Source organism: Eptesicus fuscus, chromosome 21 (genome assembly GCF_027574615.1).
Source record: "Eptesicus fuscus isolate TK198812 chromosome 21, DD_ASM_mEF_20220401, whole genome shotgun sequence".
Taxonomy (NCBI): domain Eukaryota; kingdom Metazoa; phylum Chordata; class Mammalia; order Chiroptera; family Vespertilionidae; genus Eptesicus; species Eptesicus fuscus.
This window is the reverse complement of record NC_072493.1, coordinates 839007-854690: the sequence shown is the minus strand read 5'-3', so window position 1 is coordinate 854690 and position 15684 is coordinate 839007. Positions and strand designations below refer to the sequence as shown.

The window sequence follows — 15684 nt, the reverse complement described above, 5'->3', positions numbered from 1 at the left end:
CCGTCTGACAATAGAAGAGCGGTGACACATTGCTCATGTCTGTTCCTGGCAAGTTCCAGTAAGGGAACTGGTGCTTCAGTGGCATAAATTCAGTTTGGGAAGTTAATCTCCTTAGGATATCATTGAAGAAAGAGGTCTACTTCTTAAAGGAAGGTAGAGATTGGAAGATTGTTAGTAACTTTTCAAGTTGGGCTGAATGAGAAGGATATACTTTGCAGCAAGAAAGAGGCTCCTGGCAAAGAGCCCTTGTACCTACCTAGTCCTTCCTGCCTCTGGTCCGTGTGGCGCTGCTGACCTGACAGCACATGGGGTATGAGCAGTGTTGGGAATCGCTGTATCTCAGCCAACTTTAAAAACAGCCCTTAAAGGGACATTTACCTAACCTTAGTGGGGTCCAGTGGCTCTGTTGGAATTAGACGTAGTCAATGGATGGTCCTTAACATATCGTCTGGAATAGGACTTAGCCTAGCCACTAATAGGCTCAGTAGAGAAGCGAGTTGTAGCTTAATAGTTATAGATAATGATGGTCACATTCCACACGGTGATGTGAGAACAGCGTAAATGGACATAGTGTCTGATTTTGATAACTGACTTAGTGCCATATTTCATCAATTCCAAGAAAGATATGTGTATATTTCCCACATTTTAACATTTCTGAAATCAGGATGTCTTAAATTCAGTGTTGAGTTGCACTAGCAGTACTGGTTTCTGTGTACAGATTTCATAGCCAGCGTTGTAAATTCATCACTTTGGTCCCATTGTGCTCACATAAAGCTAATTCCCTTTCTTCGGTAGTATCGCCATATTTCCTCTTTATTCTGTACTTGTTTTTCTAGGAGTGTTAGTTCCCATGCTTTTCTCCCTGACTAGAATGTGCCCTCCTTGGGAAAAGTTTGATTCATCCCTGGATATGCTTTGAACAAAAGTAGATGCTCAGTAAAACTTTGTAATTCCCTCCTGCCACTCTCCAGCCATGCCTCACCTGTTCTGGGACGCTCTCTTAGGATGACTGTTCTGGGAACACCATCTGCTCTGAAAGGACCCGCCTCGTGGCTGTGCTCCCAGAGTGGCTGTTCTCCACATATCTCTAGGCTCCTGGGTGAGCCCCTTCTCTGGCCCCGCCTTCCATCTTCCCTCCCTGCCTTTCTGATCCCTGGCTCCTGCTCCTGTCACCCCCACTGTGTTCGGTCTGGGCCCGTGGAGAGAAACCCATAAGTACGGGGAGTTTGCAGTGTTACTCCCACAGAGTATACTGGTTTCCCAGCCTCAAGCAGCCCCTGGCTTTGAAATTCCAACAAGCGTTGGCTGGTTCCTCGGCTCAGGAATGTGCACGTACACATCCTGTGGACGGATAATTGACTTTATGTGTGGACAGAGGCTGGGCCAAGGGCAAATGAAGGAAAGGTGCTTTTGAAAACAAGAGCATTAAGCAAAATTAATTTAAATGGAAATCTGAAGCCTGAAAACCAACGACTTTTTAAATGGATAATTTTAAAAATTGGGTTTTTAGTACTGGATAATGTTTCTCAAGGCTATTGATGTGTATTTAGCTGAAACAGCTGTGTCCTTGCAAAAATATTGTAGTGCTGCTCCCCTGTCATCCCCGCCTCATTCCTCCACAGGTCACTGGGATTAACGGGCAGAGGTTCTGTTCTTTAAAAAGACTGGCTGTTCCAGAACGGTGGTCTTACCGAACAGCCCTCAACTCCATTACTGGGACGCTCACAGTTAGCCCAGATGTCGAAAGCGAGCTGCCGGGGCTTCTGTCGTACAGGAACGTGTTCATTATAAAACGGCCAGATGAGAATTTGCAGCCAACTCCCAGTCAAACCGTCTAAGTTATGTTTCTGTAGTGTCCATATCTGTCTATTGTTCAGTGTGGGATTTATTTGTGTTTATTTTTGTTTGAAACATGATAACAGCTAGCATTTATTGGCTGAGTGTTGGGCCCTATGCTGATTCTACTTAGTCTTCACGACAGTGGTTGTGAAGACTGCTCTTCTCCCCACTTAAGCTTCACAGACCTATGAGATGCATCTCATCCCTGCTCCTGTTTTATAGCTCAAAGAAGCAATGCACTCAATCCAGGTCACGCCAGTGAGTGGTGGAGTCAGCATTTCTAACCACCTTGTTGTGCCATGGCCGTCCTTGGAAAGTTGTGCCAGGCTGCCCTGGCCGGCAGCGTGGTGCCGACTTCGGATGCAAACCATGGTTCCACTGTTCCTGTAGGCGTGACCTTGGGCAGGTTGCTTTCTGTGTGCTTTGGTGTCCATGTGTAAAACTGATACGGTGAAGGTACATATCTCATAGGGTTGCGGAGTGAATACATGGACATTAAGACCAGTGCTTGGCACTTAGTAGGTGCTCAGTGAGTGTAGTTATTGTAACCTCGTAGTTTTCAGTAATTGCGTGACTCAGATAGGAATGGCCATTGGGTGTATGTTTAACTGCATGTGCCAGACTGAAAGGTAGCAGGGGCGAAGATAAGAGGTAGGGATTTGGAATAGTCATTGGGCCAGCCAGCGTCCACTAAGGTAGGTGAAGTGTTCAAAGCTCTTTTAGTCTCAGTGGCTGCAGAAGGTCCGCGCTGAGGAGGACCTCTGGAGGTTGTCTGGGACAGCCCCTTCACTCAGCTAATGGGAAGCAGAGGCTCTACGAGAATGTGCAGTCCCCAAAGCCAGGGAGAAAGTGGCCTTCCTGGAACCCAGGTGTCCGGACAGTCCAGTTCATCCTCCAGAACCTGAATGTGTACAGCCCACCTTTCCGCCTCCAGCCCTCTCTCCTCTCCCCAACTCCCAGGGCAAGCTCACACGCGTCTTCCGTTGACCAGTTTTGCTAGTGTTAGGAGGTATTGCTGCTCTCTTCCCCTGGTTTCCTGGGAAGCCTGCTTTAAACTGCTTTACTTTAGATTTAGAGAATAGAGCACTTATTTCTTTTTAAATGAGAGAAGTGTATAAAAAATTTGGTTTCTGCAACAGCACAGTACAAACCAAAGTATTGGAAATTTGAGAATATACCTATAGGATACACCTAATTTTGATCCATATTTGTTTACAGTAGGGAGTAAGCTTAGCTAAAGATTAATGTTAGTCTCTCTTTTTTAAATACTTCTACTCTTTCCCATATATTTGTGTCTAACTCTCCCCAGCAGACAGTAAGGTCTTTGAGGGCAGGATCTGCAGCCTGGCTTGCTGTCATCCGTGTGGGGGCCGATTGCACACAGCGGTGCACAAGGCAGGCAGGCACTTAGTGGGGATGGATGCCCACTGAATGGCTGAAGGGCTGCCCAACCTAGACTGGCTTCATAGCTCCAGACGCAGGGAACTAAGCAGCAGCCGTTGTCTTAGTGTGGACTGTGGGCTGGAAGTGTTGAACCCTATGAACTCCATTCCCTCAGCCCTGTGCGATGATTGCTGGACACAGGAGGCCCCGCCCACTCACAACAACGATGGCCTCGCTGCCCTGCAGCCAGGGAGAGGGGCGATGAGGTGGAGAGCGGGCTCAGTATTGAAACCGAATTTGGGAAAATGTACATTTCCAGAAACGGTCACTGAGATATCCATACAACTTATCCCGCCTCCCATTATTTTTTAGTTAATTGAGTCCCATGGCCGCCCTCTTCTCATGTTCATGGTAAAAAAGTGGCTTTCTGATGAAACCCCTAAAATCATTTGGAGGAAGTCTGACTAGGAAACAGACTCCTCATAGCTTTGTTAAAGGCAAGCATATGGTTACCAAGAGGTCGCCAGTTCCCCAGTAGGGGGCGTGCAGGAGACAGCCAATTGATATTTCTCTCTCATAGATGTTTCTATCTCTCTCTTCCTTTCTCTCAAATAAAAACATTTTAAAAAGACAGGCATGTGTTTATATAACTTGTTTGTTTGTTTGTTTATATGACTGAATGCTGTTCTTAACCAGTTCTGAATGTGTATTCGTCTACAGCCAAGTTACATCAGCGATGTGGGACCCCCTGGTCGAAGCTCTCTGGACAGCATCGAGATGGCCTATGCCCGGCAGGTGAGCACACTCTCAAGGAATATGGAGTCAGGAAAAATATGGGCCCCCTGGGGAGTAAAAGAGAGCAAAGACTTCATGTGAAAGTCAAACCCTGAAGCCTCATTCAGAGGACTGGTTAATATTTTACCACCTAGGCCACTGGAGAATTCTGTCAGATTGGCTAACTGACTTACTCCGATTTGATTTAGGGAAATTGAACTCTGCCTCTATATGGCCAAGGCATCTCATTTTGCATTTGGCAGTAGCCCATGCACAGTAAAGCCTTGGGTGACTGCACTGCTTAGCAAATGGAGTTCTCTATTAACTGAATTACCTGGTAGGCTGATGGTATTATGGGAAGTCCTTCTTCAGCCTTGTGCTGAGAAACTTTCTAAATGCTTTTCTGCTTCATAAGCATTGTGTACTCACCACTTTCTAATGTCCTGGGCAAGCTCACACTATTGTGGGACCGTGGTCCAGTTGTGTATCATGACCATGTAATCGTATGGGTGTGGATTGAGGTAACTTTGCGGGTGTGGGGATCACAAGGACTCATTGGACTGAAAAGGCCCTGAGGACACTGTGTATCTGGAACTGACTTTTTAAAAAATATATATTTTTATTGATTTTCAAGAGGAAGGGAGAGGGAGAGAGAGAGAAACATCAATGATGAGAGAGAATCATTGACTGGCTGCCTCCTGCAAGCCCCCTATGGCGGGGATGGGGGTGGGGGTCAAGCCTACAACCCAGGCATGTACCCTTGACCAGAATTGAACTGGGGACCCTTCAGTCTGCAGGCTGATGCTCTATCCACTGAGCCAAACCGGCTAGGGCTGGAACTGACTTTTTGAATAAAGCAGTGCTGGCCACCTGTATGTTTTATTCCAATTTGCTGCTTCTTCGCACAAAGTATTGAAAAGGGGGAAATGGTTTCCTGAATCGAGGGTGGCAGACTTCCATCCCTCTTACACCCTTTGGTGAGAAGAGCTCTGAATAGTTTTTAAAGTCTCAGTATACCGCGGCCACTTCTGACCAGGCAGCCAAAGCCAGCCCCCTCCTTCCAGATCCCTCAGCTTCTGTTTACTACTCAACCCTCATTTCTTTTCCTCCGCTCCAGTTTAAGATCCCTCCCCACTACATCTACATCCTTTAAATTTCACCTTCATTGTTTGGCTGACTCCTTCCATTGCCCCAGCCACCACCAGAGTTCAGGCCTAACAAGTAAGCTTCTGAAGGGAGAACCTGAGTCTTCTGTATCTGTGAACACCGGGGTTCATAGAGCTAACGTTCCCAGCACTGAGGACACCACAGTGTCAGGTAGCTGTCCAGTGCCCCGCCTTCCGGTGGGAGTGAATCTTTGCATCCCGGATTGAACAGAGTACCTTGCAGAGCGGGGAGGGCCCCCATGCTCACTGAGTGAATAAACACCACCTTACAGTTTAAAACCCATTTTAAATCTTTGCAGCGCCCCCAGAGGCTACGTGGTAGCACCCCCCATTTATGGTAGAGGGAAGTTGGGTTCAGTGGGTTCCTGGTTTGTCTAACATCACTACCTTGTTCGGTTCCTGGTAGAGCAAGGACTTCAGATATAAAGTCTAGAGTTTGCTAGTTTTTACAATTGTTATTTTAGTTCTTCTAAAATATAATTAAAAGTAATAGTGATTTCTCCATACCTTAAAGATCACACAGTTCCTTTTCCTTGGGAACATTTGCTAAGGAGAAAGGGCACTCCAAACAGCTGCTCTTCTGACCTGGGGAGGTTTGCGGTCACCCCCTCCCCACTCAGTCCCCGAGCCCTGGGCCTGGCCCATTCCGTCCTTTTGCTGAAAGATTACCAACTTTGCCTCGGGTCCTTAGGGAGCAGCTGCGGGAGTCCTTCCATGGTCCATCTCTCCCTGGGACTGAGGGTCTGCTGGGCAGAGAGGCACAGAATGGCCTGCGGTACTCCCCCCAGGACCACCCTGCTCCCAGTTCTCAGGTCTCAGGAAGGGTGGGGAGCAGTTAGCTCTTGTGTGTGGATGCTGTTGCTCAACCACACACCTGGGAAGAGGGCTGTGGCCTTGCCCACTGGGCAGGACGGACAGGCAGAAGGACAGGTTGGCCAAAGCTTTGCTGACTGTGGGGCAGGAGCTGACTTAAGCACTGTTTCAAGAGGTTTTAAAAAGAAGAGATGAAAATAGACATGTGCCTTTGCTTTTCCTTATTTCAGATTTATATCTATAACGAGAAGATCGTAAACGGGCACCTGCAGCCTAACCTCGTGGACCTCTGCGCTTCCGTTGCGGAGCTGGACGATAAGGTGGGGCCCAGAGCCGGCCCAAGCAGGACCCGGGGCCGGTGTTCAGAGGGGATTAGCAGCTTGCTGACTTGGCAGAAATGGGCTGAAGAAACACTGTTCCGTGGGATAAAATGTTAACTGTTCCTCAGAGTTGTATTGTAAATAATTTAAACATACATTTACATTTCAGTGATTTCAGAGAGAAAAGGAGAGGGAGAAAGAGATAGAAACATCAATGATGAGAGAGAATCATGAATCGGCTGCCTCCTGCACGCCCCCCTACTGGGGATCGAGCCCGCAACGCGGGCATGTGCCCTTGACTGGAATTGAACCTGGGACCTTTCAGTCTGCAGGCTGATGCCCTATCCACTGAGCCAAACCGGCTAGGTCTTGGGTTGGTTTTTTGATGATGGTGCTATACATGTATTTTTAATGCATCTTCAGAAGGTTGAGCCAGGATCAATTCTTGGTCACAGGAGGTCTTGAGCTGTGTTTGCTTTGAAGTCCTGTTGGGCTTTAACTCCTCCCTCACTGGTTTCCCTCCTTAGGCAGACTAATGGGAGCTGCGTTGTATAGGTGATGTTTGTGGTTTTCACACCCGTGAGCCTCTTGAATGTGATTCTGGTGGGGTCTTCATGAACATTCTTCATCTCTTCATATGCTGCTGGTTCCCTTGCTCTCTGCCGCCTCCTCTTTATTCCCATCCCTCAGTTCTTACCCCGGCCAGTTTTGTCCCCCAGGGGGAAAATACATTACGTGAATGATTGGATTGGTAGGGGTCCAGGAGGAAGGGGGAGAGAGGAAGGATATAATGGAAGTAAGCACGCATACACAGATTTTTTTTTTTTCAAAAATGCATCCAACTTTGCTGTTTTTAAAATAGTAAAATATAAGGCACTACAAACATCTAAAGAAGAAAGTACGCAATTCACCTACCATGTCACCAGCTAGGAAGAGTCCCATTTGGGTGGATTATCTGCAGTTTTAATTTTGGAGAGGACAATGAAAACAGGGCTCTCTTTTTTTCCTTTGGAAAAGTGTTAACTTGCTTTTCTCTACTCGTCCAAGGATTCTTAACTTTATAATTGTGCAGAGGTTCAGGGAACACATTCCCAGGAGGGATGTACAGCTAGGCGGGTTCTGTGAGAGGGAGTCCCAGCTGTGTGGTGGGAATAAGGGCGAGAACGCCCGCTCCTATCCCCCTGCTCCTGTCGCGGGAGGCACCTTCAGAAGGGATTGAGTGGGAAGGAAAAGGGGAGGCTGTGACACTCCCAAAATGGGGTAAGAGCAGTGGCCCTGGGGAGTCTCTGGAGGACAAAACATTATTTAGGTTAAGCTTTAATTTGAAGTCTTAAAAAAACTAAAACGACCTTGTAATGACTGAAATGCAGCTACTTGAGTTCAAACTCCTAGCGGTTGGACGATTATAAAAGTATTCCCTCTCTCCTAAGGGATAAGCCAGAGATCCAATGTTGTTCGCTCTGTGTGGTCTCAGCATGTGGGTGGGTCAGGCCTGGGAGAGTCGTGGATCTGAGCCAGCTCGGGACAGGCTGCTTGTTGGAAGGTGAAAGCCTGGCAGGTGGCGGGGCAGAGGTGCACCTTCTGTGCTGGGGCGTAGCATGGGGCCTCAGACAGGAGCCGTTAGCCTCTCCCCCTCCACGTCCTGCTGCCTGCGGTGAGCAGGTCAGTGCGAGCCAGAGCCAGGCACTTTCTCCAGCCCCACAGCATTGCCACGTGCCGTCTTATTTATGTGCAGAACACCTCTGACCTGTGGGCCATGGTAAAGCAGATGACAGACGTGCTGTTGGCACCGGCGATGGATGCCCTGAAGAGCCGCAGCAGCGTGGAAGTGCGCATGGAGTTGGTGAGGCAGGCCCTGGGGTACCTGGAGCAGAGGTAAGGCGGCGGCAGCACGTGGGCTGGCTTTAAAGGGCCCGCAAGCCCCTCACTTCTCCCGTGTCAAGGCGTCCTTATGCTAAGTGCTCTGTAGCTGGTACAGTTTCAACAAGTTGAGCAGGTCCAAGGGGAATAATCCGGTTTGCAGAAGCGTTTCTCTGTCAGGACTAGTTCTGCAACGATGTGAAAGTGGTAGGTGGGGGCACTGTTACACTTCTCTTTTTCTCTTTCTCCTCTCGCTGCCCCTCACTGTGGAGATAACATGATTATTAGACCCAAGTGCCTTCGGTCGGTCGGGGTCCTGTTCCCTCATGCGGCTCAGCAGGGACTCCTTAGGCCCCTTTGTTTGCTCAGCATTTTAATGTTCACACCCGGCAGTCTTCCGCCTTTAAACCTTGGGAAGGCCCCTTGGTGCTTCCTTTTCCTTCTGGTCTAGTCGGTTGACCCTGGGAGTCCAGTCCTTCCCAGCTGCTGGTGCTTGTGATTTGTGCCTGGACTTCTTTGCCACCCCCTCACTAATTGGACTTGGTCACTGAGGGGGCGGTGGCTGTGCCCTTGTGCCCTAACCATTGTAATACCCCTTTGTTGGTAGGGCTGGTGCCATTCATCCCTCTCTGTGGACACTCCTTCCAGTTCTGAATTGGCCAGCAGGGGTGGTCATGAGTGTGCAGCAGACCCTGTTTGTTTCAGAGACAGGGTGCTGGGCTCTGCTGGCTCGAGAAGAAGAGCCACGCTGAATACACTGCTCCTTGCCACGGGGCCTGTGCAGCTGCCTGTGGCCTGGCAGTGGTCCCCTTAATCAACAGAATAATACTTCATTAGGAACTCAGGCTTCCTGGGTGTAACCGCGGTAATTCAGACTTGGTCAGCAGAGAATAGGTTTTTATTCCAGATCCTGTGTTGTACAGTAGCTACACGAAATGAACACCATGAGACACATTGAACTCACTGGCCTCCATTATCACTGGTGATTGCCTTCACCAGTGGTACCAGGCTGTGTTCTTTGGTTTTATATCTGGTAAGCAACACCCCCCGCCCCTTTATTAATATTATTACTACTATTATTATTACCATTTTCATTTATTGTTTTAGAATTATCTTGTCCCAGTAATTCCTTTAGCAGCACTTGGAGCTACTTGGGAGTTTCCTATCCACATTATTGTAACATGTTCTTTTTCACTCTGGCGGCATTGTTCCCTGCTGGCATTCTTTTAAAGGATTCACTGTCACCTGTTGATAAAAAGAATATTTTAGAATAATTATACTCACTTTTAAAGTATTTTTGCTGGTGCTATTCTTTTAAATTTTTGTAGGTTGACATTTTTCCAAAGAAAAAAGTTTAAAAAGAACTCACTAGAACATTAGGCTGTGAGCGGCAGCAATTATTATTCTGCACATTAGCCCTAATGCATTTGAAGTCCATAGTTATGTTCCTCCAGGGATTCTGTTGAGTATCTGCAGTGATGAGAAATCGTTACGACGATCTGCTGCCCACTGCATAAGTAATGCGGTTTGCTTCATTAAATATGCACCATTTCCTCTTCCATGTCAGGCTTGGAGTCCAGGCCCCGCCCTACAGAGTTCACAGTCTTATCTACTGCCATGGATATGGACACAGATGTGTGTAATAGGGGTTTCAGCCTCCTTAGTTTTTTCCTTTAATTTTTCCAGTTATAAGAATTACACCCTCGTGACTGTCTTTGGAAATTTGCATCAGGCCCAGCTGGGCGGCGTGCCTGGGACTTACCAGTTGGTTCGAAGTTTCCTGAACATTAAACTGCCTGCTCCTTTGCCTGGACTTCAGGTACTGGCAGTTCTCTCTGTGTGATCATCTGTACCTCCAGAGTTTCCTGTTAACATGGCGTTGTGTGTAGAGAAGAGACCAGGAGGGAGAAGAGAGGAGCTGGGAGGCCGGGAGGCTGGTCGTGCAGGAGTCCGGGTGATGGTGGCACTGGCTCAGCTCAGTATGTGTGGGTGTGTGTGGGACCGGGGCGTAAGATGTCCTGGGTTCCCGATGTGTTTTGAAAGTAGAGCCAGTAGGACTTGAAGAACTTGGAAGTGGGTGTGGGAGGCAGAGTCAGAAGCCTTCTGAGATTGTTGGCTCTGACAGCTAGAAGAATGGAGTTTGAGATGGTTCTTAGGGTGTGGCCTCTGCTCAGCTCACAGTCCCGTTGGGGGAATTACCTTCTCATGTATCATACCGTGTGAAAGTGCTGCTGAGTGTTGGGGACACAGGTGGCTGGCTTCATAAAGGAGGTGAGATTCACACTTGTGCTTGATAAACGGGCTCACCAGCCTGAGGTGTGGAAAAGAATATTCCACAAGGAGGGAACAGTAGGAACAGATGCATGGCGGCAGGAAAGAGTATCTGGAGTATTGGCTGTGTGCTAGGCGTGGCAAGCTTGCAGCCGGCTAGTGAAGGCCTTGAGTGTCAGGCTAAGCATTTCGGATGTAAACAGCTCAAAGGAGTTTGGGTGGGGAAGTGATACGATAAGATCTGGCTTTTAGAAAGAGTCCTGCAGGGGTGGATGGAGAAGCCAGAAACGAGGTCTGTGGCTCATCTCTCTGGAGTTTTATAAACTCAGAATGAAAAAGATGGTCTCTTATTGGTCAGTGAACGTCTTCAGCCCTCTTAGTGGGGGTTGCAGGAGTGCAGGTCTGAGTTGTCACAGAACATGTTACCTGATTTCTGAGGCTACTGGGTTCCGTGGAGGAACCGCTGGCTGGCTCTGAATCGGCGGGGGGGGGGGGGGGGGGTAAGGGTGGGGGCGCAGTGATTTAGAGGAAGAGCTTCAGAGCCAGACTGCTCTTGTCAGCGCACCTTGAGCAAATCCTTCACGTTGCCACACTTCATTGTGCTTGTTTGTAAAACAGGGAGGAGGAGGAGGCCATGAATGGTGCCAGCCTAATGGGGTGGTCCATATTAGGGGACCCAGTACAGGAGAGGACTTAGCTGAGGGTCAGCATGTCAGAAAGCTGTCGGTAGGCTTTTGTTGTGTGTTTATTTGAGCGTCTTTCCTCTTTCAGGATGGAGAGGTGGAAGGCCACCCTGTGTGGGCGTTAATTTATTACTGCATGCGCTGCGGAGACCTGCTCGCTGCCTCCCAGGTGGTTAACCTGGCCCAGCACCAGCTGGGAGAGTTTAAAGCCTGGTTCCAGGAGTACATGAACAGCAAGGACAGAAGGTACGGCGACGGGATGGCGCGGCCAGCAGCAGTGCTCTCTCCCCTGCGTGGCTCACACTACGTTTCTACTCAGGAAAAGTCACGAGTAGAAGGCGAGCAGGAGTCTCTGGAGAGTAACAGTTGAAAACCTTAGAAGAGCCAGCCCCGTTGTGGTTCTCGTTTCTAGATGTCCATGTGTCTGTGTTGGAGGCGTTTTCTGTTCCGGGCGGGAGAGCCTGTGGTGGGAGCGCAATTTGACTTACTCTGCACATCCCAGGCACAGCAGGGCGCTTACAGAATGATTGGCTGATCAGCACTCAGTGCTTTTCTGCTTAGCCCGGTGTTTTGTCATGCACTCCATAGCTCCAAGGCTGGAATTAGAAGTTAGTTTAAATATATGGACATTATGTAGAATTTGTTTGGCAATGTTAATAATGCCTTGTTCAGAGATTGTTTTAAGCCATAAACCCGTCTTGTTTGTATCAGGGAGTGGAGTAGGGTTAATGTCCTTGAGTTTCCCCCAGAGGGAGACCCAGAGGCAAGGATTTGCATGCAGGTGTTTATCTGGGATGTGATCCCACGTGGATAAGGGACTCCTGCTTGTCCATCACTGCTGGAGGGCCATGGAGAGCGGGGAGGAGTATTCACTCCCGGCGTTTCTGCCCCGCCCTGAGGCCTCTACTGGAGGAAGCTGGCAGGCGGTCACCCTTCAGATTAAAGGGGTGGGACCCAGGGGGTGGCAGGACAGCGTCTGTGACCTGAGGTGAAGGCAGAGTTTCTAACTCTGTTACGCCTTTGGGACCGGGTGCTTTCAGAGGCCCTTGAGGATCTTAGTGACTGTTTCCGTCTGTTCCCTTGTGTCTTTAGATTGTCCCCAGCCACAGAGAACAAGCTCCGCCTGCATTACCGCCGGGCCCTCAGGAACAACGCAGACCCCTACAAGCGGGCCGTGTACTGTGTCATTGGCAGATGTGATGTCACCGACAACCAGAGCGAAGTGGCCGACAAAACTGAGGACTACCTGTGGTTAAAGGCAGGCGCTGCTTTTCTTGCCCAGGCCCCTTCCCTCTGCTCGAGTTCTACCAGCAGACTTTACCTGCTTAATGTATGACCCAATAAGGCGACCGGGCTAGTGGATTTCCTGTCTCCTGGCTCCATTTTTTATTGTGTAATTCCCAACCAGTAACCACGCCACTAGCACAGCGCCTGAGCAGTTATAGCTGCAGCTGCACCCTGGCTCAGGACATACTCTGTGCCAATGCGGCTGTTTCTCTTGGGGGTTTAGTTGAACCAGGTGTGTTTCGATGATGACGGCACCAGCTCCCCACAAGACAGGCTCACTCTCTCGCAGTTCCAGAAACAGCTGTTGGAAGACTACGGTAAGATATCCTGAACCTAACCTCCTTCCCGCGTTCACCCAAGGTCACTACTTACCTTTCTTCTGGGAAAATCCTTCACCTCTGAACTCTGTCTCCTCCAGACCCCGTGGATCTTCAAAACACAGCCCAGCACAACGATTTCAAATCGCCCTCGAGGCCATGTGGCCTTCAGCAGTGTTGTGACTTACGGTCTATACCAGTGGTCGGCAAACTCATTAGTCAACAGAGCCAAATATCAATAGTACAATGATTGAAATTTCTTTTGAGAGCCAGATTTTTTAAACTTAAACTTCTTCTAACGCCACTTCTTCAAAATAGACTCGTCCAGGCCGTGGTATTTTGTGGAAGAGCCACACGCAAGGGGCCAAAGAGCCGCATGTGGCTTGCGAGCCGCGGTTTGCTGACCATGGTCTATACAGTAGCTGTTTTCCTAGAACTGCTCCGATGGACATTTGCTCAGGGAGAGGCGTAAAGAGGACTTGCTATTGCTTTCTCATAGATCTCGCAGTGGCTGTATCGGAGCACAAATGCGGGATAACTCCCCCCCACACACACACACACACATATACACATTGTTTAAGAATCCTGGAAGAAAAGAATCCAGCTAGTGGTCAGTAGTTGTTGAATTCAGTTACTGCGAATCTGAGTGATCTGAAGCCCCTTTGCCATCTTCATTCCTCTCCTTGTTGAGGGACTTCATCAGGATAAGGAGATCAGCCCTTTTGCATTTCTTTTTAAGGTCTTGAACTCTGTTTCTCTCCCACCTACTGCGAGCAGCTTGGGTTTCACAACGCGATCCCTACTTGCCAGTGTGTTGTAGGGTCTAGAGAAGGTCACGGAACCAGGTTGGGTTCACGTGGCAGCGCTCTGTGTCCAGGGCCGCTCCACCCACCAGAGATCCTTGAAGCGCACAGGCTTCTGCGTGGGGCCGGGTGGAGGTGACTCCCTCTGCGTGGGGCCGGTGTGGAGGCTGACGCCCTCTGCGTGGGGCCGGGGTGGAGGCTGACGCCCTCTGCGTGGGGCCGGGGTGGAGGCTGACGCCCTCTGCGTGGGGCCAGGGTGGAGGCTGACGCCCTCTGCGTGGGGCCGGGGTGGAGGCTGACGCCCTCTGCGTGGGGCCGGGTGGAGGTGACTCCCTCTGAGTGGGGCCGGGGTGGAGGCTGACTCCCTCTGCGTGGGGCCGGGGTGGAGGCTGACGCCCTCTGCGTGGGGCCGGGGTGGAGGCTGACGCCCTCTGCGTGGGGCCGGGGTGGAGGCTGACGCCCTCTGCGTGGGGCCGGGGTGGAGGCTGACGCCCTCTGCGTGGGGCCGGGGTGGAGGCTGACTCCTCTGCGTCTCCCCCTCAGGCGAGTCCCACTTCACAGTGAACCAGCAGCCCTTCCTCTACTTCCAAGTGCTGTTCCTGACGGCGCAGTTCGAGGCGGCCATCGCCTTCCTCTTCCGCATGGAGCGGCTGCGCTGCCATGCCGTCCACGTGGCCCTCGTGCTCTTTGAGCTGAAGCTGCTTTTGAAGTCCTCGGGCCAGAGCGCGCAGCTCCGTGAGTATCTGTTGGCAGCAGCATAACCATCCCCCGTTGGGTGGCGGTGGACACGTCCCTGCAGCCAACGAGGACGGGGCGGATGGCGCCCGCCGTGACGACGGCGCCGGGCACGGTGCGGTGTGGTGGCTGGTCGGGCGGGGGGCCCGGAGGAAAGGCAGGAGGAGCAGGTCCTGGAGTCGTGAGTCGGGCCCAGTGTCTCCCCTCTGCGCTTGGGAAGACATTGAGGAGGGTGGGGACGGGGTTGGCCAAAGCTGGCCGGCATTCGCTGGGCTGCAGGACTGGGTGCTGCTGGGTCCTTGGACTCAGCCCCACAGTCCGTCGTCGCCTGGGTCAGAGGGCAGCGTGGTTGTGACCAGTTCTGCCCCTGGTGCAGTCAGCCACGAGCCTGGCGACCCCCCCTGCATGCGACGGCTGAACTTCGTGCGCCTCCTCATGCTCTACACCCGGAAGTTTGAGTCCACGGACCCGAGGGAAGCCCTCCAGTACTTTTACTTCCTCAGGTAGAACCTGCTCTTGACCCTTCCCTTCAGCTGGTTGTGACCCCGAGTCCAAACTAGAAACCATGTTGCCTTTGCCCCCAAACAGGGACGAGAAAGACAGTCAAGGAGAAAACATGTTCCTACGCTGTGTGAGCGAGCTTGTGATAGAAAGCCGAGAGGTATGTTGGTTCCTTCCCTCTCTCTCCCATGGTTGTCCGTGTACAGTCTCGCGCTAACCGGTACCCTCAGCATGGTTCCGATGGAGAAGACCCAGGGGGTTTTTCATTTTCTTTGGTTTCTGACAATGAAAATGTTGACTCAGTCCCACTGTTTGCAAGTTCATGTAAGCCTTCTCCCACCTCCCCTCTTTCCTTCCCCTCTTTTGTCCCCAAAGAATTATGGATTATGGGTGTATCTTGTCCAGTAAATTGAGTAAACATTTTTGTCTCCGCAGTTCGACATGATCCTTGGGAAGCTGGAGAATGATGGGAGTAGAAAGGTGGGTTAGACACACCCCAAGAGATGTGCTAGTTTGCAGTTGAGATTTGTAATTGTCCGAAGATTACTGTTAGACTTTAGGTTTGAAGGTATTAAGTAAAGGTGTAGATATGAATGGAGTTGCTTAGTTCAAAACACAAAGAATGACTGTTACAGGCCCCAAATGATGACCTTGATTTTACACACATTTGTTTCTCCTTAAAATATGTAAATTGGTGACTAGGTAGCTTTTTAGTATGTTCAAAGTACTCATCTGTTCACGCCTGCCACTTAGGAGCTGAGAAGACTACTTTACTGTTATTCTTGGCTCAGAAAATATGCAAGAAAAAAGATTGATTACTGCACCTACTCTCCCCAGATGGAAAAGTTAGAAATACGCTTGACCTCTCTCAGAAGGTACTTCTGAGGGCTCAGCACCCCACTGACCCCGAGGTGCAGCTGCTCCCATGAGCC

The 15684-nt window shown here is 50.2% G+C and overlaps 1 protein-coding gene and 1 long non-coding RNA gene across 3 annotated transcripts in view; one reads left to right on the top strand and one right to left on the bottom strand.

Moving 5' to 3' along the window:
• Nucleotides 1-15684, top strand: part of NUP93 (nucleoporin 93) — a 94582-nt gene that overhangs the window by 71604 nt on the left and 7294 nt on the right. For both annotated transcript variants that reach the window (XM_054710021.1, XM_054710020.1), the window contains exons 6-16: nt 3943-4017; nt 6206-6295; nt 8031-8170; nt 9842-9974; nt 11198-11355; nt 12202-12367; nt 12620-12713; nt 14060-14251; nt 14628-14754; nt 14840-14912; nt 15188-15232. In XM_054710021.1, the coding sequence (XP_054565996.1) occupies nt 3943-4017; nt 6206-6295; nt 8031-8170; nt 9842-9974; nt 11198-11355; nt 12202-12367; nt 12620-12713; nt 14060-14251; nt 14628-14754; nt 14840-14912; nt 15188-15232 (1293 nt within the window). The remainder of the gene's footprint in view (nt 1-3942; nt 4018-6205; nt 6296-8030; nt 8171-9841; nt 9975-11197; nt 11356-12201; nt 12368-12619; nt 12714-14059; nt 14252-14627; nt 14755-14839; nt 14913-15187; nt 15233-15684) is intronic.
• On the bottom strand, nt 8887-9980 carry LOC129147521 (uncharacterized). Its single transcript, XR_008554885.1, has 3 exons — nt 9918-9980; nt 9525-9625; nt 8887-9400 (listed from the first exon to the last, which is right to left on the bottom strand). It is a non-coding gene; the product is annotated as an uncharacterized LOC129147521 (long non-coding RNA).